The following is a 26,526-nucleotide window of genomic DNA, read 5'->3' on the forward strand; positions in this document are numbered from 1 at the left end:
TGGTATCAAGAGGTAACTCAGTATTTTGAGTTGCTGATATAGAATTATGTACATTTCAACACAGTAATAGTTCTGCATTGCAGCTAGTTTACATGGTCTTAACAGAATATTTGAGTCTTGTGATTAGACTTTTCATTAATATTTTCCACAGTTATTTACAGAGGCCAAGCAATAGCATGCTGTGTTTTCTTGCCAGTTAAGTTGTATAAGCCATTTACACAATGTTTGAAAAGTTACTTAATTGGATGTATCTGTCAGGTTTAAGCCCAAGGTTGCCAAGACTGGATTGCAGAAATGTAGATTCCTGCTGTTTTTTTTTTTTTTACCATGAAGTACTTAAGCTAAAATTCTATCATTTTGAGGCAGGGGGGAAAAAAAAAAAAAAAAAAGGAATACACTGAGGATATTCAGCATGTTCTTGTTGTAGTACAAATGGATTTGCCACCACATATACTGTATAATAGACTTCCCACAGCTTTCAGTATATTTGCAATTGCTTAAGTAATCCTGATTCTGCCCTTCAGAAAAAGGAAAGCCAAAGAATATTCTATTTTGTCAGACAACACTTTTACTGTTTTTCCAAACATGACAAATCATGTAAAAAAAAAAAAGTCAGAGCACAACAGTTTAAGTTTTAATTGCCACCATGTGTTCCTGCTGCAGATAATTTTTAAACACACTTTAATATTTTCAAAAAATGTCTGCCCAAAACCTTAAAGTAGGCTTCACCAAGCTTTACAAAAGCAGCAAAGCATGAATATAATTTAGTCCTTTCTAGTGTTCCTATAGTTACACTGCATCTTGTAAGTTTTTACATCTTACATTTCTAGTCAAACCACTCAAACTCAAAAGTAATTCAAGAAAAAGTTAAATTTCATTTACTTGTTCACTCCAGCTTTGTAGTATGAACAACTAATGCTCATTAAAGTTTAAAATGCTGTCTTAGGAGGCAAGGATACTAATACAACTTTTCACAAACATTGTTTAGTGGCTACCAGATGGACAAGGGCTAAATTTATTTAAGATTAAGCTTCCTTGGAGACTAGAAGAGGATGAAACAATTGCAGACTTGAGATGGCAGTGTGCCCCACTGTTCACCTGGGACTCAAGTCCCTCTGGGTTAACTGAAGTTTAAGGAAGCACTCCCACCCTGTCACTAGAGGTGCTCTGTAGCATATTGCTACTTGCCAGGAAGAGACTTAAAGAGCTCTGTGTAACTGAATACACCAAAAAAACACCTGTTAGGAGTCTGCAGGAAGAGCAGGTGAAGAAACAAGCAGTCTGACAAAGTACAAATGAAAAACCTGCATCTTTTCACCCATTGTTATTCACTTGACAATCACTGACAAGGATGATGTATGTATTTCTGCACCTGCACTTGTAAAAGCAGATAAAATATTTAATATGTAATTTACAATGTATTTTACCAGCTTAGCATACAGAATGAATACACAGTATATCAAAGTAGTTGACAGTTATGGACTTGTGTAAGCCCTGCAAAAATAGTAGTTCAGTTATCTGCTAATTTAAAAAAAAAGTTTGCAGTTTAGAAGTGATACAGTTGAATCTACCACAAAATACAAACAGCTGCAAAAATGTATACCATTCCAACAATGTATATAAGTTATTAAATAATGATCTGATTTAAAAGAATATAAATGAAGCCTTTAAGTAGGTCTTTTCTACATGCATATTATTCCTCATTAAAGAAAAATATGTAAAAAGGCCATTGGTAATTGCTTTGATAACCACTGTAGAAAATGCCAATTCTCTGGTCTCAGACTCCACTAGTTTAGCACTTGAGGTCTCTGCAGTGTTATAAGTGATTATTTTTCAATACTGTTAATTCTATTACTCCACTGGTAAAGAATGCATGACATGAAATATGGCAGTCTTCATGTTGAGGGGCAATAATCCACAGTTTTATACAGTTATCCAGAAGAACAGCACCCTCCACTGCTCTGTGCTTGTGGCTCATCATCAATAATTTGTACACCCCGCCTTCCAGTTCCTGACTGGCTGGAACCATTGCCTCTTGCTCTTTCATCTACTTGAGCAGTTTCTATCATTCCTGGAAAATAAGAACTCAAATCAGAATGACATTCCATTACAATTTTAAGGTATTTCGAGGCTCTGAATTCAACAAGCTATTTAATCTCAATGCACACAGCGCTGTTAACATGATTACATTTAGCAACACAAGCAAACTGAAATTTTCCAACATACCAAAAAAAATCCACTTTTATTTAAAGTGATCCACAGCTGATACCACAGATGAACATTTTAAAACAAGTTGCTACATTTAAAGTCCTAATCCATACTTAGATCCCAAAAATTCAGAAAACTCAGCAGCTCTAACTGGACTTCAACAGGACCATTTGGGTGCTTGGTAGTTGAGTTAGTAAGGCTATTTGGGCCTAAATAAATGACCTCTCAACCATATTAACTACTGCATTAGGGCTAGTACATAGGAACAAAACAATTATCGCTGAAAATTCTACAAATAAAGGAAAGCAACAGCAGACAGCTGAATGATGCTAGATCCGTTTCCTTCCTAATTTGGCTCCTTTGAAGGTTTAAGACACAGGTGTTCAAAGAATTTATAGATGCAGGGAATAAGGCACCTATATTCCAATCCAGACCATTTGGAATGTGGTTTAAAATCTGTGCAATAAACTCCAAGTTGACTCTGGACAGCAAGTGAAGAGAGAACATCAAATCAAGAATTCTGAAGCTAAGTTTCTGGGGGATGGAGGATTAGAAGGAGAAAATAGTCATAGGGAAAATGGAAGAGGAAAGTGCGTTTATGTACTTTCCTGTTTTCAACCAACCAGTGCTCAGATAGGGTGAAGGAGAAACCTTGGACAGAGTGCAGCAGTACAAGAATGAAATTTTGAACAAATACACTTTGAAACACTATATTCCAAATAGCCTGAACAAGCCTTAAACTTGGTTTTCATTTTTTACTTTGGACACTAGAGCCCCTGTTTTATTAACCAATTGAGGATTGAGTTCACAGTTGAAGGTCTCAAAATTACAACAGGTACAGTGCATAAGATAACATTAATCATGCTATAATATGCACATATCAAGTGTATGCAGTGTGCCTGATTCTCATCTTGGCACCTAATCTTAGTCTTTTCAATCCTGCAGCAGCTTGAATGTTGGCTCAAAGACTGAAGACATTCAACTATAGAAAGTTTGGCATCAAAAGATTCATAAGACTGATCAATTACTAAATTAAACTATAGTAGATTAGGTATCTGCGAAACCCAGTCTTCAAATCTATTATCTAAAAGGACTTTATTCTGATGAGGGCTTTTTCCATCAACTTGTACCAATGTAAGCTCACCACAGCAAATGCAATACCTACTTTTACAGAGGTCAAGGAAGAGTTCTTCAATTCCTTTGTTTTGTTTGGCTGAAGTATGATAGTGTTTTGCTCCCACTGATTCTGCATATCTGTATATAGTGCAAATACAGAAAAAGATTTTACTTATGAGACCACATGGAATGTTAAAGAAATCAAAAATTCTTTCAAGCCTTCATACTTTGAAGTGTATAATATTCTCTGTAAGACAAATATCCTCCGTACTTTGATTTGTATATTTACCACATTAAAAAAAAAACTTTGCTATTTCAATTTGATACCACTCCTGTATACTGTGTGCAAACAACCCAAGCCCACCTTTTAGCAAACAGATAACAGAAGCTTGGAATGATGACAGGGGACTTGATTACCTGTCCTGATCACTTCCCCTGAGGCACCTGACATCGGCCATTGTTGGAAGACAGGATACCAGGCTAGAGGGTCTGACTTGGTATGGCCATTCTTATGTTCTTTTCAATTACATAAAAAGGTTGTTACAAGGAAGAAAAATTGTTCTCCTTAACCTTTGAGGATAGGACAAGAAGCAGTGGACTTAAGTTGCAGGAAGGGTGGTTTAGACTGGACATGAGAAAATTCTTCTTGTCAGGATGGTAGTTAAGCACTGGAATAAATTGCCTAGGGAGGTTATAGAATCTTCATCATCATTGGAGATTTTTTTTAAGAGCAAATTATACAAACACCTAGTCAGGGATAGTCTAGATAATACTTAGTCCTGCCATGCATGCAGGGGATTGAACTAGATGACCTCTCAAAGTCCCTTCCAATCCTATGATTCTATGAATAGTGTAGATTCAGAAGCATCACTGAAAGCAATAAAGGGAGCATCTACTATTTTAAAAATGCTTCAGAAGCTAACTTCACTACAGAATATACTGCAAATTTAAGAGTGCTCTGTATAATTTTGAAGCTTTGTAAAATCCTTGAATACATACATGGAGTAGAACATGGATGGAATGTTAGCTATAGCAGTAATTCTGGCTGATAAAACAAAAGCTATAGTAATTAGCTACAACTGTTAAAAAAAGCAGTAGTGCTTTTAATGGTCTTGTGATGAAGGCACTAGTTACAGCAGAATTGATTAACTAAATTTAAAGTTAGTCAAAGTTTAACAAGGAGGAAAAAAAAAAAACTTACGTTTCTGCTTCTTGAACTGAAACATGCCTCTCTTTTTCCAAGTCTATTTTGTTACCTGTCAGAGAGAGAGACCAGTCTTCAGATCTTTGCAGTGTGTGCAGAACAGACTAAAGAAAAAAAAGTCTAGAAAGTATGGATTTCTTCCTATCACTTTCCAAAGACCACCTTCAAACATAACCTAACATCAAGCTGCTGTTCCTTAAAAAGGTTTTACATGTTAAGAGTTAACAGTATTTAAAGATTTTCCCCTTTCACCCAGATACTTAGGATAGGATCCAAAAAAGGTACACTAGCACCTTTAAGTCCCAATTTTAGGCTCCACTGTTAACCACAAAACTCCTGCTAAACCCTATAGGCACCAAATAAGTTTAAGTACTTAAGTTTTCAGGGTAAAAAAGTTTTTCCAGTGTCTATTTTCCTGCCTTTGGTCATGCACACTGGCTTTCCTCTAGGTGTCCAGATACCCATCTCCAGCCTGAGCTCCAGAGTGTCCATGAACTGAGGAAGATCATTTTCCTGCCCATCTCATATGCAGGGCCTGATCCAGGAGACATGCTCAGAGCTGCCTGCTGGATCACAGTCCATTCAAAGTGTGACCACCAGAGGAGGGGGTGCCCATCTTCTGACTTTTAGCCCAGTGGTTATAGCACTCATCTGAGAGATGAGACTCAGTGAGGGTAATTGAAGCTGCTTAGTGACAATAAGATACTAACAGGGAAGGGGGGGGGGGTCTCCAACCTCTCAGGAGAGAGAGTGCTCTCACATGAGTGGCTCACAGCTCAGTCACTGGGAGACAAGAATGGAGTCTGTTGAAGATGTTCCACTGTGGATAAGTAATGAAAGCAAATGGAACAGGGGAACTAAACCCTGGGACTCCCACCTCTCAGACAAGCATCCTAACCACCAGGCTACAGATTCATTCCCATTCTCACTTTAATTTATTCACAATGGAATGCTCCAACAGGAGAGATGGGGGAGCCCCACATCTGAAAATCCCATAGCTTAGTGGTTAGAGCACACAGAAGTGGGAGATCCAGATTAAAGTCCCTCCCTCTGCCAGAGGGGGAGAGGATTTGAACAGGGGTCTCCCACATGCTAGGCAAGTGCTCTAACCTCTAGGAAAAAAGTTAAGGCAGCACCACCACCTCCAGACATTTTATGTGGGTTAGACAGGCACCTAACTCATTCCCACAAGAAACACCTGATGTACTTAAGCCACATGACTCCAAGGCCATGGCTACACTAGAGAGTTGCAGTGCTGGTGAGGGGGTTACAGCGCTGCAACGTAGGATGTGGCCACACTTGCAAAGCATGGCCAGCGCTGCAACTCCCTGATTGCAGTGCTGGCTGTACACCCAGTCGAGCCTCGGGTGTAGCGATTCCAGCGCTGGTCAGCAAGTGTGGACCCCACCAGCGCTTTTATTGACCTCTGGGGTATAAGGAGGTATCCCAGAATTCCTGTCCACAACAAACCGGAAGAAAGGGGGAGCTCAGAGTTCAGCCAAACTGCTTATTTAAAAAACAAACAGCTCCTGTTTGCTGAGCAAGCAGAGGCAGGCAGGCAGGGGAATTACTTTGGAATGTTCATAGCTGTTTGCTTGAAGAGAGAAACAACACGCTCACACGGCAGAGGGGGAGGGGGAAGTCCATGTTGAGCAGATGCTTATCTGGTCTGACGGCTATTTAGGAGTGCATATTTTGCATTTAGTGAATGAGAGAGGGGTGGGGGAAGGGGTCAGAACTTTTAAAATGATTGAAGGTAGGCACTGTGTGTCTTCCAGTCCTCAGAACTTGCAAGGCAGGGAGCTGAGAACAGTGTCAGCTCCAAAAATCCAATCTCTGTCTCTCCCATGCTCCCTATCACATTCCACTCCACCCCCCTCTTTTGAAAAGCACGTTGCAGCCACTTGAATGCTGGAATAGCTGCCCACAATGCACCACTCCCAACAGCGCTGGCAGCTGTCAGTGTGGCCACACTGCAGCGCTGGCCCTACACAGCTGTACGAACACAGCTGTAACTACCAGCACTGCAGAACTGTAAGTGTAGCCATGGCCCAAGAGACAGGTTCAGGTTTACCAATCATTAAGTAGAGGTAAGTACTTGCCAATGGCCTCAGCTTAGGTTGCTATCTCCAAGAGGGGCAATGCTTAGAACAACCTCCTCTCTTAAGCTGGCCAATGTGAGATGCTAAAGTGGCTCCTCACCTAGCGAGGTAGCTTTGTGGATTGCTTTCTAAGGCACTCATCTCCTCATTCAATTTATAGGGAGCCTAGGCACCTAACTCAAGGTTCTGAATTGCAGAGTTGTTCCTGTAATCTTTTAAGTGCCTAAATGTTATGCACCAATGCTCAGTGTGTGACACCCAAGTCCATTTAATACATACTGAGGAAGCTAAAGTTAATTTATCTTTCCACACCAAATCTTGCATATACTTAAGAGTTTAGGTATCAATATACAGTATCTGTTGAGTTCACATTTGGTAGGAAGCTGATCTGTACTGTAAGACTGTTCCATTATCACAAAAGCAAGTAATCATGGCAATGTTTAAATTGCACATTTACAATAAATCAAACAAGTCTCATCCATTCAAAACAGACTGCTTTAAAAAAAAATAATAGCCTTACCAACTATACATAAACAGATTTCGTTTCCCAACATTTTTCTTAATTCCTTGACCCAGTTTTTTACCTGCATACAAATATTAGAGTTAGGTGTTTCTTAAAATGAGAATACATGTTATCACCACTTTAAGGTCATGGATCCAACTATACAGCTTTAAGACTAAGACAGATATCTATGCAAGTGTCTTTATAGACTAAAAAGGATGAAGTCAGAGCAGGTGATCTGGAATCCAGAGAAGCTATGCACCTCAATTATACTAAAGGTAATCCAGCATCGGATATCCCAGTCCCAAAGAGCAAGCTGCATATCACATATGTGATGTAAATGCACATGAGGTTGTCTTTTAGGTCAAATCTGAATTCTGTATTGACTGCTACATAGATGGATCAGTGATGGTTAGTGTGCATGGTATTCTACCAGAAGAACTGGGGCCTGCTCTGTTTATCCAATTTAAACATAATGGAGGACTGTTTTGGGAGGAACAGAAGCAGAAAAGATTACTACTTTTGCATGTATGGTGGGAGATGGACCAATAGAAAATATTTTGTCCACACAGACTAAATGGAGTGTATAAGCTTATGAATTTCTATTTTATTATGGTTAATGAAGGATGGGAGGAAGTTAACTGCAAGAAAGTAAAAAAAATTAGATCCCATGATACAGAAGTGAAAACATACAAAAAACCCCAAACAAATACAAGACACATGTTTCTCTTTAGACAGAATACATGATGGAAAAAACTTGATTAAAATGAAAATCCTTCAGAATCTTACCAATATTCTAATAAGTAGATCATTTAGATTTATGGACTGAACTCTGGAATATATAAGCAGCTCTATATAGACATAGAAGCTCCAAAACCTTACCTCTACTTACTGTTACAAGATATTAGTAACCAAGGGGCACATAGTGTAGTAACTTTAAAATTATGGTAAAGTAGTGCATTCCACAAGCAAGGCATGTTACATTTCAAATAATTGAGACCTATGCAATAGGCACATAGTACTTAATGTTATTGTTCCATCACTACCACATTAAGCACTGTAATTGTAACTATGTAGTAGAGTAGTTCTGACCTAATTACTTCAGAAAATAAGCAGTTAAACTCTAGTGACAGTGTCATAACAGCATTAATCTTAACTGTTTTACCAGGAGCAAAGAGGGGGAAGGAGGAAGAAAAAAGTTCCTGTTTCGGTAAAGTTGGAAGATTTTCTATTAGAAAGAAAAACAAAAATTTAGATCTTTCAAATTGATCAGTTATAAAAATTGACTGTACTGCAGTTTTTGTAAATAAGTTAAGGCAGTAATTATCTAAATTAGAAAGTATATTTAGTTACTGATGAAATAGAAACTTTGAAGTTGCACACATACTGTAGGGAAGCTTTGAACCTGTTTACTTTGAGGAGATGGATGAATTTGTCACAGTACCTTTTGAAAAGAATCTTCATCTGTTATATCATATACTAAAATAGCTCCATTAGAATCTCTGTAGTAAATTGGACCCAGTGCATGGAATCTTTCTTGACCTGCTGTATCCTGCATGTGGTAGACATTTGTGTTAGTGTTCATTAAGACAAAACTGACAACAGTCAAGGAAATCCAACTATTGAACAAGAGTAACACTAGAAATAAGTAAACTTAGTTCTTGGCAAGAATCCAGCCGGAATCTCAAATGTGTATTCATGTTATTTGTGCTTAGTATTTTAAACAGACTTGAATTCCATTTTAAAAGTGAAAAGCTGAAGTTTATAAAAAGGAGAGTGAATAGATAAGAGGCAGATATAAAACGTACCCATATTGCAAGGTTTACTCTTTTTCCTCCAATGTTTAGCTTCTTTGTTAGAAAAGATGCCTAGAACAGACATTAAAATATGTATGAAACAGTTTAGAGACAAGAGTCAGTTAATTTTTACATTTATGACTAATCCAGAGAGTTGTTTATATTTGAATTACTTTTGTACTTCTGGGTTTTAAAAAGGAAAAAATCCTGAAGCAAAAAAATCTGTTCAGACCACCATTAATCAAGCCAAGGTAACCATCAGAAGATGTGTGGAGGTGATAGACTCAAACATATAATATTGTCCAAGGCTGGGGATTAGCCTAGCTCCAAGAAACCACACTTTCAGCTTGCCTTTCAGAGTATCTCCAGGCAAGTCTAGAAGAATTTTATAACATCTCAATATTGCCTCACCATTGGGCAGCATTTAAGTAGTAACTGCCATTTATTCAGTTTGGAGTGAAGGCAGGTAAGATAAATTCAGGAATTTTGCATTATGTTACAAATGACCTAGCATCCCAAGCAAATTATGTAAGATTTAATGATAAAATCTAGTTTAATAAGAACAAGTAGTTAGGTCTTAACCCATAAACAATGGATAAAGATTTGAACATTAAACAAGTTACATCAAAAAAAACACACTAATCAGTCCTAATTAGTTTGACTATTAGCTAGCTATTATCCTTTGGCATCCATGCTGTCATAATATAATTCCCAATTCTGGACCTTAGCATCCAAAATATGGGTATTAGCATGAATTTCCCTAAGCTTAATTACCAGCTTAGATCTGATAGGCTGCCACCACCCAAAAATATAGTGTTTTGGGGCACTCCCCAACCTTCCCTGGGGACCCCAAGACCCAAATTCCCTGAGTCTCACAACAAAGGGGGATAAACCATTTCCTTCCCCCTCCCTCCTTCCTCCCCAGCTCCTTCCCACCCTGGGAACACTAGGAGATCACCCGATTCAACTCCGTGAATCTAACACAAAGAGGAACTTTACCATTCCCTCCCTCAGGCAATACAGACTCAAGCTTCTTTGAGCCTTAACTACGAGAAAACACTCAAATAGGTCTTAAAGCAAAGCTTTTAGTAAAAAAAAAAAAAAAAAAAAAAAAAAAGTAACAGGTTTATCTCTGCACTTTACATGGTAAAAGTTACAGGGTCTTTCAACTTATAAACAATAGAAAAAATTTTTCCAGCAGAAACACAATTTAAGCTACTTCTAGCACGTACACATATGCAAATGAAAAAGAAAACAAATTAAAAAAGACTATGACCGCCTTTTCTACTTACAATTCTGAACAGATAAGAGACTGTAGCAGGGAGATTGGCAGAAACCTGGTTACACCTCTAGCCCCGTCCAGGACTCAGAACAAAACCAAACCCAAAACCCACAAACAAAGGCTTCCCTCCCATGAGATTTTAAACTATCTTGTCTCCTGATTGGTCTTCTGGTCAGGTGTTTGGGGTCCCTGTTTGTTAACCCTTTACAGGTAAGGGAGACATTAACCCTTAACTATCTGTTTATGACACATGCCCACTTCTGATCCTCCATGAGAACACCCTTGCCTTCAGAGTTGTCTGTTTCCCTTGGTCTGAATCCTAGGGGTCTGATGAAGTGAATATTCACCCATGAAAGCTTATGCTCGAATAGGTCTGTTAGTCTATAAAGGTTCCACAGGACTCTGTTGCTTTTTACAGATCCAGACTAACAGCTACCCCTCTGTTAGTTATACCATAAGTCAAGTTTTTTTGTTTTGTTTTTTTTACCATTAATACTAGCCCCCCCCCCCCCCCATTTGGAACATACCAGGGCAACTGAGCCTGGGACAGATGTAGGCCAATGTAAAGAGTTAAGAGCTCAAGGCATGACAAGTTGTGGCACAGTGGCCTTAGCTACCATAGTGACTGAAATCTTACTTTGAGGGGGATCTTTTTGATCACTGGTTCTCAAACCTTTGTTCTGGTTACCCCTTTCACATAGCATGCCTGAGTGCGACTCCCTGCCTTACATAGGAACGGCTATACTGGGTCTGTCCAGCCCACCATCCTGTCTGCCAGCAGTGGGCAATGCCAGGTGCCCCAGAAGGAGTGAACCTAACAGGCAATGATCAAGTGATCTCTTTCCTGCCATCCACCTCCACACACTGACAGAGAGTAGGGACCCCAAGCTAACATGGACTTAACCACCATGTTTTAAAAGAACTAGATAAATTCCTGTTATAGTCCTAGCCTTCACAACCTCCTTAGGCAAGCAGTTCCACACGTTGACTGTGCACATATAAATAAATTAAAAACACTTTTTTTATATAACACCATTATAAGTGCTGGAGGCAAAGCAGAGTTTGGGGTGGAGGCTGACAGCTTGCAACACCTCACATAACCTCATGAGCCCCTGAAGGGTCCTGACCCCCCGTTTGAGAACCCCTGTTTTTGAGGTTTGGCAGAAAGAAATACTGTGTTGCAACTTTCCCCACATGAAATAGACTGGCCCTTCTCTTTGAAGAAAGACGTTTGTGGGCAAGAAAACAGGAAACTCCCATCAGTGGCAGCTTCTTTCATAGAAAAGCTACAGAATCCAGATTCAGACTACAGCAACCAATTCACATGGTTAAAATACTACAACGCCAGACTGCAGCCATATAAAATAATCTGGAAACCATACGTACTGTGAATCTACCAGATCACTTTAGATACTATGAGGAGGTAAAGGTACCCAACATTTAGATTTCAAACCAGATGGACATTCTTCAGATTCTTTTGAATTTGAAGTAATTTATTAGTCTTGGTTCTTGTCGTACCTCAGACTGGTAGAAATAGCATTTTAAGTTTGCATCAAAGCTAGGGACAGAAACTAAGCTAAAGTTAAAGCCTGAAACATTCCAAAAAAAAGAAAAAGAAAAAGAAAAAGAAACAGACAAGCAGCAATGTTGACAGTCACAGGAGCAAATATTTCATATAATTTACTTGTGACTATAAACCAAAAATTGGGACAGGAATATTTTCTTTGATCAAACGTAAAGTCTTAGCTACTCAATAACAAGATTTTCCCCCAGTCTGAAGCTAAGTGAAAGCAGGCTTCAAGTTATATTTTTATGATGTATTAGACAATATGCTAGAGTTACAATGCAATGCACAACTGCTTTACCCATGTAGTATAAGGAGTCAGGCAGCAGAGGTAACTCCCTTGGTTGGTAGGCTTCATTATTGGTTAACAGTGTTTAAGTAAATTTCTCAAGCAATGTCCCCTAGTCACTTAACATTTCTAGCATTTGTGACTATAAATATGCTAGTATATTCAGTGTAAGGGTATGTTCTTAGAATGTATACACCAGTGCATTTTAGTCTTTGATTCTTAAGAAAGAAGCTCAACTTTAATCTGTTAGGTTTCCAGTTGCAAGAAGTCACTTCACTTCTGTTTCATTTAACATTAAGAGCTGCAGTTATGAGAATTCTGCAGTGTAACTTGGAAAATAATAGATCCTTATTCATTTCAGTCCTTTTGTAGTTTTATGTTCGGTAAAGCTTTCGTGGACTAAGACTAGTTTAAATCTGAAAGTCATGAGTTTTAACTTCCAGTCATTCCTTTCAACTTTTTATTTCTACGGCAATTTTTTGGGTGTGGTTTCCAAAACATGAGATGAGCAGAAGTTATTGCCAAATAATCTCAAGCATCTCTGAAATAAACTGCAACAAATACTGTTATATTGAGTCTTGTGATACCTTATGACTTTAGTTCTTTATGCATTAAGAGCCTTTGATCTCCAGTGAATGCTTCAACCTATAAATTTACACTAAGTTCAGTTATGCTTAACTCATTAATCGCCTACAATTGTTAAGAAACGGTCTTCCATCTATGGGCACACTGAAGTGTTAAATATCATTCCCTTAAAGAGCAAGAGCCTCATCCCTGCTCCAGCACAAAGGGGCTGGATAAGAGTCTAAGCAGCATAAAAGAGGCTCTAAAATCCCCAGATCCAGTTAGGAGAGGATTCTCTCAAGCCCTGATGTAGGGGGAACGCCAGGGGCATGTTGGGTGCAGGGTGTCACTGTGTGCAGCACTGGAAATTCCAGATAGTGCTGCAACCTATATGGCAATCTAGGGACATGGTCATAACTTAGACAAGCCCCCAAATCCACTTAAATTACATCAGGGCTGCTCCAGCCCTGAGAGGAACCCAGAATCTGGAGGGTGCAAAGTTTACTTAAAGCTGTGTTGCCCCTCTTCATCTGGACTCTGTGTGCCATGCCTCTTTGTATTTACTGTAGTTTAGATTTGAGAAAATTCCTGAAGACCAAAAAAACAAACAAACTATTTCAGACAATAGTTTATCACTTCAGCTCAAGGTGGCAGATTAGCAACTTCCACCACTTCAGTGCTTTTTTTCAGATTTTCAGTGCTTATCACTTTAGCAATAGACATGCATTATTAAACTATTTAAGAGCTAACATGAAATCAAATATGGCTGACATGACTAATTAGTACAGGCCTGCACAACATGCAGCCAGCATGGGCTCACTGTGCAGCCCGGGGGGGGGGGAACTCAATAGGCAAGTGGCAGGTGAGGGAGGGGGGCTGATGAGGTGAGCAGGTGGGTAGTGGGGGGGGGGCAGGTGAGCCAGCAGCTGGCCCCAGCTTACCTCCACTCTGCCTCCTCCCTGAATGCTCTGCCCCACTTCTCTCTCACCCTCCTCTGCTTCCCGTGAATCAGCGGTTCGTGCAGGAAGCCTGGGAGGCCTGAGAAGCAGTGTGGCAGCTTCGCACTCAGGCCCCGGGAGGTGAAGATGGAGCAGAGGGATGTGAGGAGAGCTGCCTGTGCTACAGCAAGTAACCTGTGAGGGGGCGCGCAAGGAAACTGCTCCCCGCTCCAGCTCATCTCCGCTCCACCTCCACAGGCCTAAGCATGAAGCTGTTGCTTGCTTGTCAGCCCTTCCAGGCTTCCCGTATGAACAGCTGATTTGTGGGAAGCTGGGGGCCTGTGAGCTTGGCCTGACCCAGTGCTCTAGGCACTGCGGGGCAGTGGCATGGCCCAGCTCCAGCCAAGCAGTGCAGCTGTAGTGCCGCCAGCCACCTCCAGGCAGCACAGTAAGGGGGGAATGGGGGTGGATACGGGTCAGGCAGGTCAGAGGGCAAGGAACAGGGGTGTTGAATGGAGGCAAGAGTCCCGGGGGGTCATCAGGAATGAGAGGAGGGCTTGGATGGAGTGGCAGGGGGGGTGTTTTGGCAGGATGGTGCTGGGGAAGCACGGTTTGTTTTTGTGGGGTGGGCGGCACTTGGGGGGTTGTTTTTGCAGAGCGGGTAGTGCTGGGCAGGTTGTGTTTTGGGGGTGCTGGGTAGTGCTGGGGGGGGTTGGCCCTCAGCTATTTTCTTTGGAGTAATATGGCCCTTGCTGCTTTACAAGTTGTGCAGGCCTGAATTAGCATATACCCATGTACTAGCAGCATCCTAATGCCAGAGTCCTGGGGAAGTTTCACCTAGAATGGACGTTTTGCCTATCAGTTCTCCCTGTGTTTTCCAATAAAAAAAAATTCCTTTCACAGTTTAAAAAAATCTTGCTAAATTCTGCTAGTACAGAAAGACTACACTGCAGTGAGTGAATCCGTGTATACAGTAGCACTGAAAGATCAAACAGGTCTGAGGATTTTAGCTACAGGAAGAGTATTGCAATATGTTAGTTCATACTGATGAATTTATAATAGCTGAACTAGACTCATATACTTTAGGGTCAGAAGGGACCAGTGTGATCATCTAGTCTGACCTCCTGCACAAAGCAGGCCACAGAACCCCACCCATTCACTTCTATAACAAACCCCTAACCTATGTCCGAGTTACTGAAGTCTTCAAATTGTGGTTTGAAGACCTCAAGCTGCAGAGAATCCATCAGCAAGTGACCCATGCCCCACACTGCAGAGGAAGGCGAAAAACCTCCAGGGCCTCTGCCAATCTGCCCCCAGAGGAAAATTCCTTCCCGACCCCAAATATGGCAATCAGCTAAACCCTGAGCATGTGGGCAAGACTCACCAGCCAGCACTCAGAAAAGAATTCTCTGCAGTAACTCAGATTCCATCCCATCACCGACCACTGGGCATACTAGGTTTATTCCTTGTCTGGGAAGCACTAGGTAAGGAAAATTTAAGAAGCCTGTCTCCATCCATAAAGAGTGGGCACAGCCCATCTTCCAATGCTAGGGAGGGAGCCAGTTCTGCAAACAGGGCTAGCTGGCCCCATTGAAGGCATTTCTGGACAGGGCTAATGCCTCACCAACCTCCTGCATGCTAGAATGGCTCTATCTTTTCAAGAGAGAGTTTAGCAAGAGCCACATTGCACGGTGCTTCTCCCCTCTTATCCCATGGCAAAGGGTAATTTTTAAAGAAAGCAACAGTGCTTCCTGGCTCATCCCCTCTCCTTCACATGGCTCATCATCAACTTCAGAGGGAACTACCCATATGCTTAGGTACCTTGCTGACTGGAGCCATAATGCAGAACTGAGTCCTTACTGAATTAAATTAGACTATAAACATGATTTGTTACTAACAAAAACTCTGCCTAAGCACAATTTAAACCACACCATTTCATTGCTTGATATGTTTCAGGATAAATGAGAATACATTCTTAAAGTCTCTGCCAGTTTCACTGTCAAGTCATAACCGGCTCAGCTTATGACACCTTGTTGTCTAATGTGGTAACTGATCTGATGCACCATTCAAAAAATTCATAAGGTTTCAGAGAATGTTCTAGGCATCAGTGACTAGAACTCTATTGGGGGGGTGGGAGCAGAAAAGATCAGAAAATGACGAGTGGAAAAAATAGGACATATGGAGCCCTGCCATCTATTTCATGCAGTCACAGCTTCAAGCACTTTTCCAACTGTCTTTAAAAACAAACTGTTTGACAGCACCCATTAATATCCCTATCTCATCTTGCTTATCCTTCCAACAACATTTAACATATTGACACGCTGAATAATGAAGGACTCATCTACACTTAAATTTTATATCAGCATACCTATGTCAGAGGTCTGAAAAAACCCACACCTCAAACCAACGTAACTATGCCAATAAGATATCTGATGCAGATGAAGCTATGCCAGCATGAATGTTTCTATTGGCACAGATAATATCAGGGAGGTGTTGTTCCTATATTGGGCAGAGGCTCTGCAGTATAGATATAGCCTTCCCTGCCAGACAAATATGATCAGACCAATGGTCCACCTAACCCAGTATCCTGACTGACAGTGACCAGTGCCCTATGCTTCTGAGAGAGTGAACAGAAGAGGGCAATTTACTGAGGATTCTAATGTGTTGTCCACTCCCAGCTTCTAGCAGTCAGAGGTTTAGAGACACCCAGACTGTGGGGTTGCCTCTCAGACCATCTTGGCTAACAGGCACATCAATGGCTATCCTCCATGAATTTATGTAATTTTTTTGAGCCCAGTTATAATTTTGACCTTCACAATGAGTTCCACAGGTTGATTGTGTTGGGTCAAGTACTTCTTTATGTTTTAAGCCAGCTGCCTATTAATTTCATTGTGTGCCCCTTGGTTTGTGTGTAACGTTAAGCAGTAAACAACACTTCCTTATTCACTTTCTCCACACCATTCAGGATTTTTTAGATTTCCATCATATCCTCTGTCGCCTCTTTTCTCAGATGAACAATCCCAGTCTTTTTAAATCTCTCCTCATATGGAAGTTGTTCTATACTACTAATCACGTGTGTTCCCCTTTTCTGTATCTTTACCAATTCCAACAGATTTGATTTTATTTATCAGTATTTTTAGAGGGGTCAAAAAGAACTGCACAGTATCAAGGTGTGGACATATAGATTTGCATACAGACATGATATTTTCTGTCTTATCTACCTCTTTCCTAATCCTAGGAGCCATTGTTAACTTTGACTGCTACTGCACACTGAGCAGATGTTTTCAGAGAACTATCCACAAAGATCTCTTAAACAGATGCTGTGTGCCACTTAAGACTAAATTAAGAATTCTCTCCCCTCCACCCCCCTGGGTTCCAGGACTAGCTGCTCCAAGAAGCAGTCATTAATGGTGTCTAGAAATTCTATCTCTGCATCTGATGCTGAAGGGTCAGGTCCAGAAATGTACCTCTACCTTCAGTCAATCCTACTATATATCCTCTCTCTGCAGTGAGGTTCTTCTCTCTTTCCAACATATTGACCCCTAAGTTCTAAAAACACTGAGCTGCAGGGTCAGTTGGTGTTGAAACTTACTGTGTGAACAGTTCACATTTCAAAACTACTTCTCTTATTATAGTTGCTTTCCTGTATCCTATTTTAAAGTATATTTTACTACCATATATGGTCAGCATGTGGATTAAACTAAGGGGTCGCACACTTCCTGCTTTCTGAAGACTAAACTTGTTGCCTATACCAGGGGCTCATGTCCCTCCATTTTTCCCCCAGAAACTCCCTGCATGCCACCCTTGCATCCTCTAGTTCAAGGATGCTCTGCAATGCCCTCCATTTTCCTCCTGCCAGGGATTCTGTGTCTCCATTCTGTCTCCTCCCATTCCAGCATTTTCTATTCTCCCACATGGCAGGGGCTCTGTTCCTGTTTCCCATGCCTCCCTCCACAGACTAGCATCCCTCAGCTTCTCTTGTGCTCCTATCCCTGTACTGCATGCCTACATGGACCCAGTTCTGCTTCCCCCACTGTTATAGGAATGACTGAGTAGGTTGCACGGGGGGGAGAGTGTTGTAAATGTGAAAGTGTAGAGTCATAGTACAAGTTTGATTCATAGAATTTTTTTATCTTAAAATTTCTAGGGATACAAATTCCATGCTTGAATAATCATGTAGTAGAAGGAACAATCTCAGTCACCATCCAGGTCAGTAAAGGCTCAGGGAGACCAGAGAAGCTACAGAAAACCCAGTAAATTGGGATTTTAGTAACCTATATAGTTGGGGACATGCCACCTGAGGACAGGATGCAGAGAGAATTTCTTGACACCATTAATGACTGCTTATTGGAGCAGCTAGGCCTGAAATCACAAGGAGACAATTCTTGATTTTAGTCCTAAATGCTGCATGAGATTGGATTGAAGAGATTATTATAGCTGAATCACTCAGTAACAGTGATCATAATGTAACTTAAACTTAATGTCCTGGGGGCAGGGGAGAATATCAAAGAAGCCCATCACAGTAGAATTTAACTTTAAAAAGGGAACTACACAAAGGAGGAGGCTTGTTAAATGGAAATTAAAAGGAACAGTCACAAGAAGGAAATGCCTGCAAGCTGCATGGAAATACTTGAGTCTTTTTTTTTTTAAAGTGTGTGTATGTACACACACACACACACACCCCAAAATTAAAAATATAAGGGGACCAAAAATCACCACTGTGGCTAAACAGAGTAGAAGATTCACTATTAATGACTGCTTCTTGGAGCAGCTAGTCCTGGAACCCACTGGGGGAGTGGGGGGGGGGGAGAGAGAGAATTAATTTAGTCTTAAGTGGCACACAGCATCTGTTTAAGAGATGACAATATCAAAACCTATAAGTGAGTCAGCTAAGTCTAGTGATGTTACAGCCCTATAAAGATATTTTTGTATATCCAAGGACTAAGGATAGAGTGCCATCCCTTTTCATGTGAAAAGGAAGTGCATTCTCCCCAGTAAGTCCCTACTCCAAAAAGATTGTTTACAGGAGGTAAAAAAAGTTTCCTTTAAAAGCAATAAATCCACAGAGGAAAATATTCACTTTTTTTTTAAATTGAATTGTGATGGACCTGTAGCTTCCCTCATTCTGTTTCCCCAATATCCACAGAGTATTGATTCAATTCACTTTAAACCTTAAGAAGTGCCTGAATTTCAATTTCCAACTACAAATTACACTAACATGCTTGGCTGAAACTGATACACATCAGATGACAAGACTATTAATAGTCTTAATGTCACAGCCTTTAGTGGGTAACTAAGTTCTGATATTAATGCAAAACTAGAGGCACAGGGCTTGTTTACATTTGCAGTGCTACCATGGGGCAGCTGTAGTGCTTGGGGAGACCCTACCAATGCTGCTGAGAGAGCTTCTCCCATTGGCATAGGTAAACCACTTCCCCAAGTGTTCGTAGCTATGCAGACAAGAGAAGTCCTCCCATTGACATAACACTGTCCACACCAGGGATTAGGTTGGTATAACTACATTTTGGGGGGGGTGGGGGGGAAGGAGGGGGGCGTGGCACAGATTTTCCAAGACAGTCTGGATCAGGGCTGCCCTGGGGCAAAGCGAGGTAGCTGCGGTACTTGTACCCATCTGGCGGCGGTCCAGGTCTTCGGCAGTATTTTGGTGCCACAAAGACCTGAACCGCCACCAGGCCAGGGCTCGTGGGGCCTCTGCGGGACCTGGGGCAAATTGCCCTACTTGCACCCCCTGCCCTCCAGCAGTCCTGGTCTGGATTGGGCTAGTTCTAAAGTAGTGTCACACACTTTATCCTTATTACATCTGAAGTGATGCTATCATGGTTCTGCTACAACTGACTCCATTGCAGACATCTGCTGTCAGCAAGCACAGGAGTATTTAGTCACAGTTCAAACTCTTCATTAACACCTCTCTAGAGCTGAAAAGCTTGGGAAGAAAGGTTCATTAAAGAATCAACCCCAAGCCATGCACCTTCAATTAAGGTGAGCAAGCTCACAACTTGACTCTCAGGAAGTCCTCCAGGAAAAAAAAAAAAATACAGAAGATCAGACTATTTTCACGGTTATGAAGGCTTTAAAAATACTTCAAGCCCTTATGATAAAGGAAATACCTAAATACTTAACACTTTACAGTTACCATTCTGGTCTCCACTCCTGTAATATCATAAACACCTCTAAATATTTAGAGGTGTAAATTTTCTTCAGACCTGATTGAGAAAGAAATTTAAGTTTTTCTTGAAACACATAATGCACAACTTGCTTGCATTTCTACTCTATGTTGTCATCCCTAATAGTTTGTTCTCACTCCGGAACAGTATATCTGGAACTGTGGTTCACAGAGCAGTCGGACACACAAGACAAATTAAAAAGTGGTTCCAGACTCTTAGGGTATGTCCGCACAGCAACTAGCCACTCGCAGCTAGCGTAGGTCAACCAACTCAGGCTTGCACGGTTGTTTCATTACTGTGTAGACTTCCAGGCTTGGGCTCCAGCACAGGCTCTAAGACCTTGTGAGGTTGGAGGGTACCAGAATTCAGGTTCCAGCCAGAGCCTAGATGTCAAGGCATCACCAACCAACCCCGCAGCCCACGCCCTGTGAGCCCAAGTTGGCTGGCATGGGCCAGCCACAGGTGTCTAGTTGGTGTGTAGACACACCCAAGAAGTCTGAGGGTATGTCTACATCTAAAATTTTGCAGCGCTGGTTGTTACAGCTGTATTAGTACAGCTGTATAGGGCCAGCGCTGCAGAGTGGCCACACTTACAGCAACCAGCGCTGCAAGTGGTGTTAGATGTGGCCATAGTGCAGCGCTGTTGGGCGGCTTCAAGGGGGGTTCGGGGAACGCAAGAGCAAACCGGGGAAGGAGACCAGCTTCGCCGCGGTTTGCTCTCGCGTTCCCCGAACCCCCCTGCAAACCGCAGGGAAGGAGACCTGCTTGCACAGGGGTTTGGGGAACACGAGAGCAAACCGGGGAAGGAGACCAGCTTCGCCGCGGTTTGCTCTCGCGTTCCCCGAGCCACTCTGCAAACCGCAGGGAAGGAGACCTGCTTGCTCGGGGAACGCAAGAGCAAACCAGGGAAGGAGACCAGCTTCGCCGCGGTTTGCTCTCGCGTTCCCCGAACCACCCTGCAAACCGCAGGGAAGGAGACCTGCTTGCTCGGGGTTCGGGGAACGCGAGAGCAAACCGGGGAAGGAGACCAGCTTGATTACCAGAGCTTCCTCAGGTATGCTGGGATACCTGCTTATTCCACAGAGGTCAAGAAAAGTGCTGGTAAGTGCCTACACTTGATTACCAGCGCTGGATCACCAGCGCTGGATCCTCTACACCCGAGACAAAACGGGAGTACGGCCAGCGCTGCAAACAGGGAGTTGCAGCGCTGGTGATGCCCTGCAGATGTGTACACCTCCTAAGTTGCAGCGCTGTAACCCCCTCACCAGCACTGCAACTTTGTGATGTAGACAAGCCCTGAGAGTTTATACACAATACATAAGCTTGTACATGCACTTCAATACAGGTCAAATAAATTTACAGTGAATTACAGGATTTTGGTGTTGCAAATCTGGGGCCAATAATTTAGACAGGATTTATTTTCGAACATTTTAGCTGTCAAGAACAATTACATGGAGTGGCTCTTTCAATAATTGGGATGTTACCCAAAACTGGCTTAGTCCTCATATTGCAAAAAGGCTAAAGTAGAAAGTTTGGAGAATTTAGCACATTTCAGCAGTAATATTTATTAGAAGTTGTACTCAAAATTCTTGATGTTTGTTTACACTGAGGTTTTCAAAAACCTAAAGACAAAATCAGAAGGCACTCACAATTTCTTTGAAGATATTGGCTTTCCTCAATACTTAGCAGCTTAACTTTCACCACTCAGAACATTAACCACAGCAACTAAAGCTGGAATTTGCACATAACACTTAGTCATCAGGCCACTCATGTTGCCTGGTTAGTGAGCAGGAATTAACACTTTCAGATCATGTTTCCCCATACCAGGCTTACAAAGGCCCACATGCAGAAAGCTAAGAGCCTGAACAGGTCATGGAAATCAGAGAAGATAGATAAGTATTTACACCCAAACCCCTGCCATTTCAGGTATAAACGGAACTACTGAACTCCCTTAAACCGGGAAGTAACCAAAAAGGAACAAGCCTAGCCACTTAACACCAACAATCAAGAAGGCAGGAAGAGGGAGAAATAATTAATACACGCATGCCAGTCTTCACCCAAGGAAGGAGATGATAGTACCAGGCTGGACCTCACAACAGCAGCAACGACAGTATCAGAAAGTGACAGAGCCATCTGAACAGGACTCAGCCCGGAGACGAGACCAGAGACACAGATGTGGACTGACACCAAAGGGGCGGCATATAAGAAGTACGCTGGGAGCAGACAGCTCAACAGCCAGACTGTCCTCCCTATATCCACAGGCAGACACACACCTCGGCCCCCCGGCACCGCCCCCCGCCCGGCCTCGGGGCCCGTCCCCCCCGCACCTGCAGGGTGGTGATGTGCTTGTCGTTGAACTTGTTCTCGCAGTAGCGCAGCACCAGGGAGGTTTTCCCCACGCAGCCCTCCCCGAGCAGCACCACCTTGAAGGAGAAGCTCCGGCCGCCTCCCCCCGCGCCGGAACCCGCCGCCGCCATCCGCAGCGAACCCGCCCGCTCGCCGGGCCGCGGCCTCACATCAGCGACGCAGCGGCCGCAGGGCGCAGCCGGACACCGAGCCCGCCCGGGAGCCGCCGCGTGGAGAGCCCGGGGATGCGGGGACCGAGGGGGGAAGCCGCGTGGAGAGCCCGGGATGGAACCAGGGCACTTGTCACGGCGCTGGCCCCGCTCCCTCTAATGGCGTCTTCTTCCTCCTACGTCACGCTCCGCTCGGTCACGCGACATCTTGGCGGCCAACGGGAGGGGCAGAAGCTGCGGGTGCCGAGGCCCCGCCCAGAGCCCCAGGAGGGGTGGGGGAGGGGGAGGGGGAGGGCGGGGCCTAGCGAGCTTCCCAAGGGGCGGGGCTAGATGAGATTCCGGAGGGGGAGGGGAGGAGTCTGACCCTCCGTGTCCGTGACCTCCTCAGACTATTGTGCCCGCGCCCCCGGGGCGATAGTCAGCGCCGGCCCGGGCCAGGGCTCGTGTCTGTAGACGCGGGCAGCAGCTGGGCCGGGGCGGCCTGGCTCCTTCCCCTGTAGCAGGGAGCTCAGGCTGGGAAGGGTTGTCTGGAGGGGTCGGGGTGACAGCAGGGACAGCCCCAGGGCAAGGCACAGCCCGCCTGGTATCCAGCAGGGAGCCTCAGCCGGCCTGGCGGGGGGGTGCCCTCCACGGTAGTGGAACAGCCTGGCACTGGAAGGTGTCCTGTCCTATGGCGTTGGCCAACTAATAGCTCTCTGATCGTTAGTATTTGTGAGTGGTGTAGGGCCGTGGTGGGCACTGGGGATTAGAAATCCATGCTGGACGTGTGGCTAAAGTGTGTGCAAAGCAGGTGTGCAAAGCAAGTGTTCCCTCACTTTACATCTAAGCAGCACGCAGCCCCATCAGGCCAGCAAAGGGTGGAGGCAAAGGTCACACTGACAAGTGGGGGAAGAGACAGCGAGGAGTCTATGCCCAACAGGAGAGAGATGCTTGGTCTAGGTTTTATTCTTCAGAAGGATCCATATCAAAGGTGTACTGGTCTATGAAGACAGGAGGCTGAACCTCAGATGATAAGCTGCTAAAGCAACTGATTGCATACAATATTGTGGTATTACAAAATTGTACAGAGTGAGGTCTTTTCTGAAAGCTAGTGAGAAAGTGGTGATTACACTCATTGTGAGATGTATGTATTAACACTATGTAAGGAATTATGAATACTCATTGATATTAGACTCTGCAGTAGGCCCAGACAGGAGGGAATGTCATGGCTACCTACCTGTCACCTATGTAAATCAAGCATAGTGGAATCAGAAACAATGGAAGTGCCATTTACATTTAAATCATACAGAGGATGGAAAGCACACAGGAAGGAACAAATAAGCAAGGACAAAAACCATTGTTGGCATCCATTGCTAGATAGACATAGAAGGCCAGAGTTCTTGCAAGCTGAGAAAGGTGAGGCCTTCAACCAAAAGTGTGGGGTGGGGGTTGAAGTCTCGAGCTGAATATAAGTGAGAAACCTGCCTAGGCAAATATTTTCTCCTAAGAAGACAAGGGAAGCCAGCACCTTCTACTTTTGTGGAAAGTTCGACTGAAGGAAAGTCAGCCATGGCTGGGGAGAAGAATGGCTGGGGAGAGAAACCATCTTAAGCAAAACTTGTAGCTGGTTAAGTCTTAGCCATTAGAAGCATATTTTGTTTTGCTTTACTTGTAATTCTGTCTTCAATCCTTTTACTTGAACTCACTTAATCTATGCTCTTTTTTAATACAATTATTTATATTTACTATAAACCAACTCAGTGCTGTGTTTAAGGGGAAGGATGTATGTATCCTTGCTGAGCTGATAAGTAGTAATGTGTTTTTCTCTCTTTACAGGAACAATGAACCTTATTTCTCTGAGCTGTTCTGGAGTGTGCTGGACACTTCATGGCACACAGTTTTGGGAAAATTTGGGACTGGGAATGGTTGGGGGTCACCTTGCTGGTTGTAACCAAAGTTGGTAGAGACCAGGGAATCTGACTTGCTGGCAGGCTGCTGGGGTCAGAGTTGCTGGATCAGGACTGCAGTTATACACGGACACTCAGAGTGTGACCTGCCTTCTTGTTGCTGACCGTGACTGTCCCAGGCAAGAAGTTACAATAGCAAAGAATTTGAGGCACCCAGGGATACAGGGCCGGCAGTGGTCTTAATTGCCCCCGAAAGCACGACACATGAGCATTATTTTTCTTGCTTCGAACTGATCGCTGAGAGTAGTTATACTACTATAGTTCTAAGCAGTTAGTATAGATCAGTGATTCTCAAACCTTTGTACTGGTGACCCCTTTCACATAGGAAGCTTCTGAGTGTGACCCCCCTTATAAATTAAAAACACTTTTTTACGTATTTCACACCATTATAAATGCTGGAGGCAAAGCGGGGTTGGGGTGGAGGCTGACAGCTCACGATCCCTCACATAATAACCTCATGCATGATCCCCTGAGAGGTCCCGACCCCCAATTTGAGAACCCCTGGTATAGATAATTTTTTAATTAAGGGATGATTTTACAATGCAGTAATTTAGTTCCTGAGTGTATAAATGCTCTGTCAAAGAAAGAGGAATAATATTAAGGAACTCTGTAAAAGAAACTTGCTACCATTTTCTCTTGCCCTCACTCATCCCCCGTTTGAAATCCTCCCACAAGGGCCTGATCTTGCAAATACTTAAGCATGTGCATAATTTTACCTACCTGAGCAATCCCATTAAATTTAAGGGTATTGGTGCTTGTGGAATCAGGGCCATGTTTATTATTTTTGTATGAATTCCTTAGACACTGAGCCCCTGATCCTACAATGAGTTGTATGTAAGTCCTTTATTGTAGGTTGATTTGGAACAAGAAAATCCTGCTGCTGTTCCCTTCTGTGGCTGAGAGGCTGGGACAGGCAGGCTGGGGGCTGTAGTGCACCTAAGACCCACGGGCTGGAGCTACGCCGTGCCGCCCGTCCTCCCGGCACTGGAACTATGCTGCTGTCCGCACCGCCCGCCCGGTGCTCTGGGGCTGTTGATGCTCCGTCTGCACTGCCTGCCCGGCACACTGGGATTGGGGACATGCAGGGGAGCCTGTGGCTGTGGTGGGGGAGGTGCTCTGGGCTCCAGCGGGAGAGCGGGGACAGAAGGGGAAGGGCCTCAGGTAGAGGGGGAGGGTCCGGGGACTAGCCTCCCCTAAGGGCGTGTTCACCCACTGCCTATGTGTGCAGTTTTGTCATAATGCCATTGTTAGGCAAGTTCTGAAGCATACATAAAATGTACATGTATATTTGTTTCCACTGATGTTTTGTTCCAGACATGAGGCAGTTAGCTGTTAAAATTAGGCCCCAGACATTGCTCCAATATATTAGGATAGGTTGCAATGTGTTGTCAAATAATTTTATTTGTGGCTTTTATTGATGAAAAGGTGTTTTCTATAGGGGGCCTTATTCTTCTAATAAGGCTTCCTGTTGTTGCAATGAGCTTTTTGCGGACAGATCCCCTGTGCCCACACAGAGCCCCCTTGGGGGCACGGCTCTGTTTGTGCAAGCACATTACAAGATTGGGTCCTAAGTGTGTAGCCAGCTCAAAGCTCTCAGATGCATTTATTGTAATACCTAGAGATGAACAGCTGGACGGGGAGGGACGGGACGTTCTAGGCCTACTGTGACAGTCTGGGAAGGGTTGGGGATGCAGTCTGGACCAGTGAGGGGTTGTCACTACATACCCTGTAACCCTGGGTACCTTGCTACTGTAGGTCCCATCCTGCAATGTTCACAGTCAGCAAGAAGCATGCACGTCAGACCCTGAGTGTCTGTGTGCTTAGACTGGCCTGGTTCAGCAGCTCTTACTCCAGCAGCCTGTTTACAGCTTCACAGCCCCACTTCGATTTCCACAAGCCTTGGTTACAACCAGCAAGATGACCGCAGAACACTACTGGTCCTCATATCTCCTAATAATGCAGGGTTGGGCAGGGCTGGCTCAGTCACAGGGAGTTATTACTTGCTTGTTTTGTCGCTTCTTCATAGACTTCAGAATTGCTGTTTCAGTTAGCTCGCATAGCTGATGCTATTGGGTAAAATTTCATGAAACATTCAATAAATTATTTAGACTTCACACACATACATACACACACACACCCCTGGCATGAGACCCCAAGTGGTTCCTCTGGTTGCAACACCTACTTCCCTTTGTGGATCCCACCCAAAGCAATCAGAAAGTCAGGGAAAAAGTCAGGGAAAGCAAGCAGACAGCCGGAGAAGTAGACACACCTGTGTCCCTGAGAGGGAGCAGAGACTGAGCTCCTTGGGGCGCAG

The 26,526-nt window shown here is 43.4% G+C and overlaps 1 protein-coding gene and 1 long non-coding RNA gene across 2 annotated transcripts in view; one reads left to right on the plus strand and one right to left on the minus strand.

Annotated features, from left to right (window-relative positions):
* Window positions 1–22,452, minus strand: RAB21 (RAB21, member RAS oncogene family). The gene is made up of 7 exons (XM_030548729.1): window positions 22,078–22,452; window positions 8,941–9,000; window positions 8,577–8,684; window positions 7,151–7,214; window positions 4,526–4,580; window positions 3,374–3,462; window positions 1–2,071 (listed from the first exon to the last, which is right to left on the minus strand). The coding sequence occupies exons 1-7, from the start codon at window positions 22,225–22,227 to the stop codon at window positions 1,932–1,934; spliced, it is 666 nt and encodes a 221-aa protein (XP_030404589.1). The 5' UTR covers window positions 22,228–22,452; the 3' UTR covers window positions 1–1,931.
* LOC115644418 overlaps window positions 13,570–26,526 on the plus strand; it is a 19,421-nt gene continuing 6,464 nt past the window's right edge. Inside the window, exons 1-2 of the long non-coding RNA XR_003998491.1 lie at window positions 13,570–14,143; window positions 17,013–17,018. This is a non-coding gene — a long non-coding RNA (uncharacterized LOC115644418). The remainder of the gene's footprint in view (window positions 14,144–17,012; window positions 17,019–26,526) is intronic.

This window comes from Gopherus evgoodei, chromosome 1 (genome assembly GCF_007399415.2).
Source record: "Gopherus evgoodei ecotype Sinaloan lineage chromosome 1, rGopEvg1_v1.p, whole genome shotgun sequence".
Lineage (NCBI taxonomy): Eukaryota > Metazoa > Chordata > Testudines > Testudinidae > Gopherus > Gopherus evgoodei.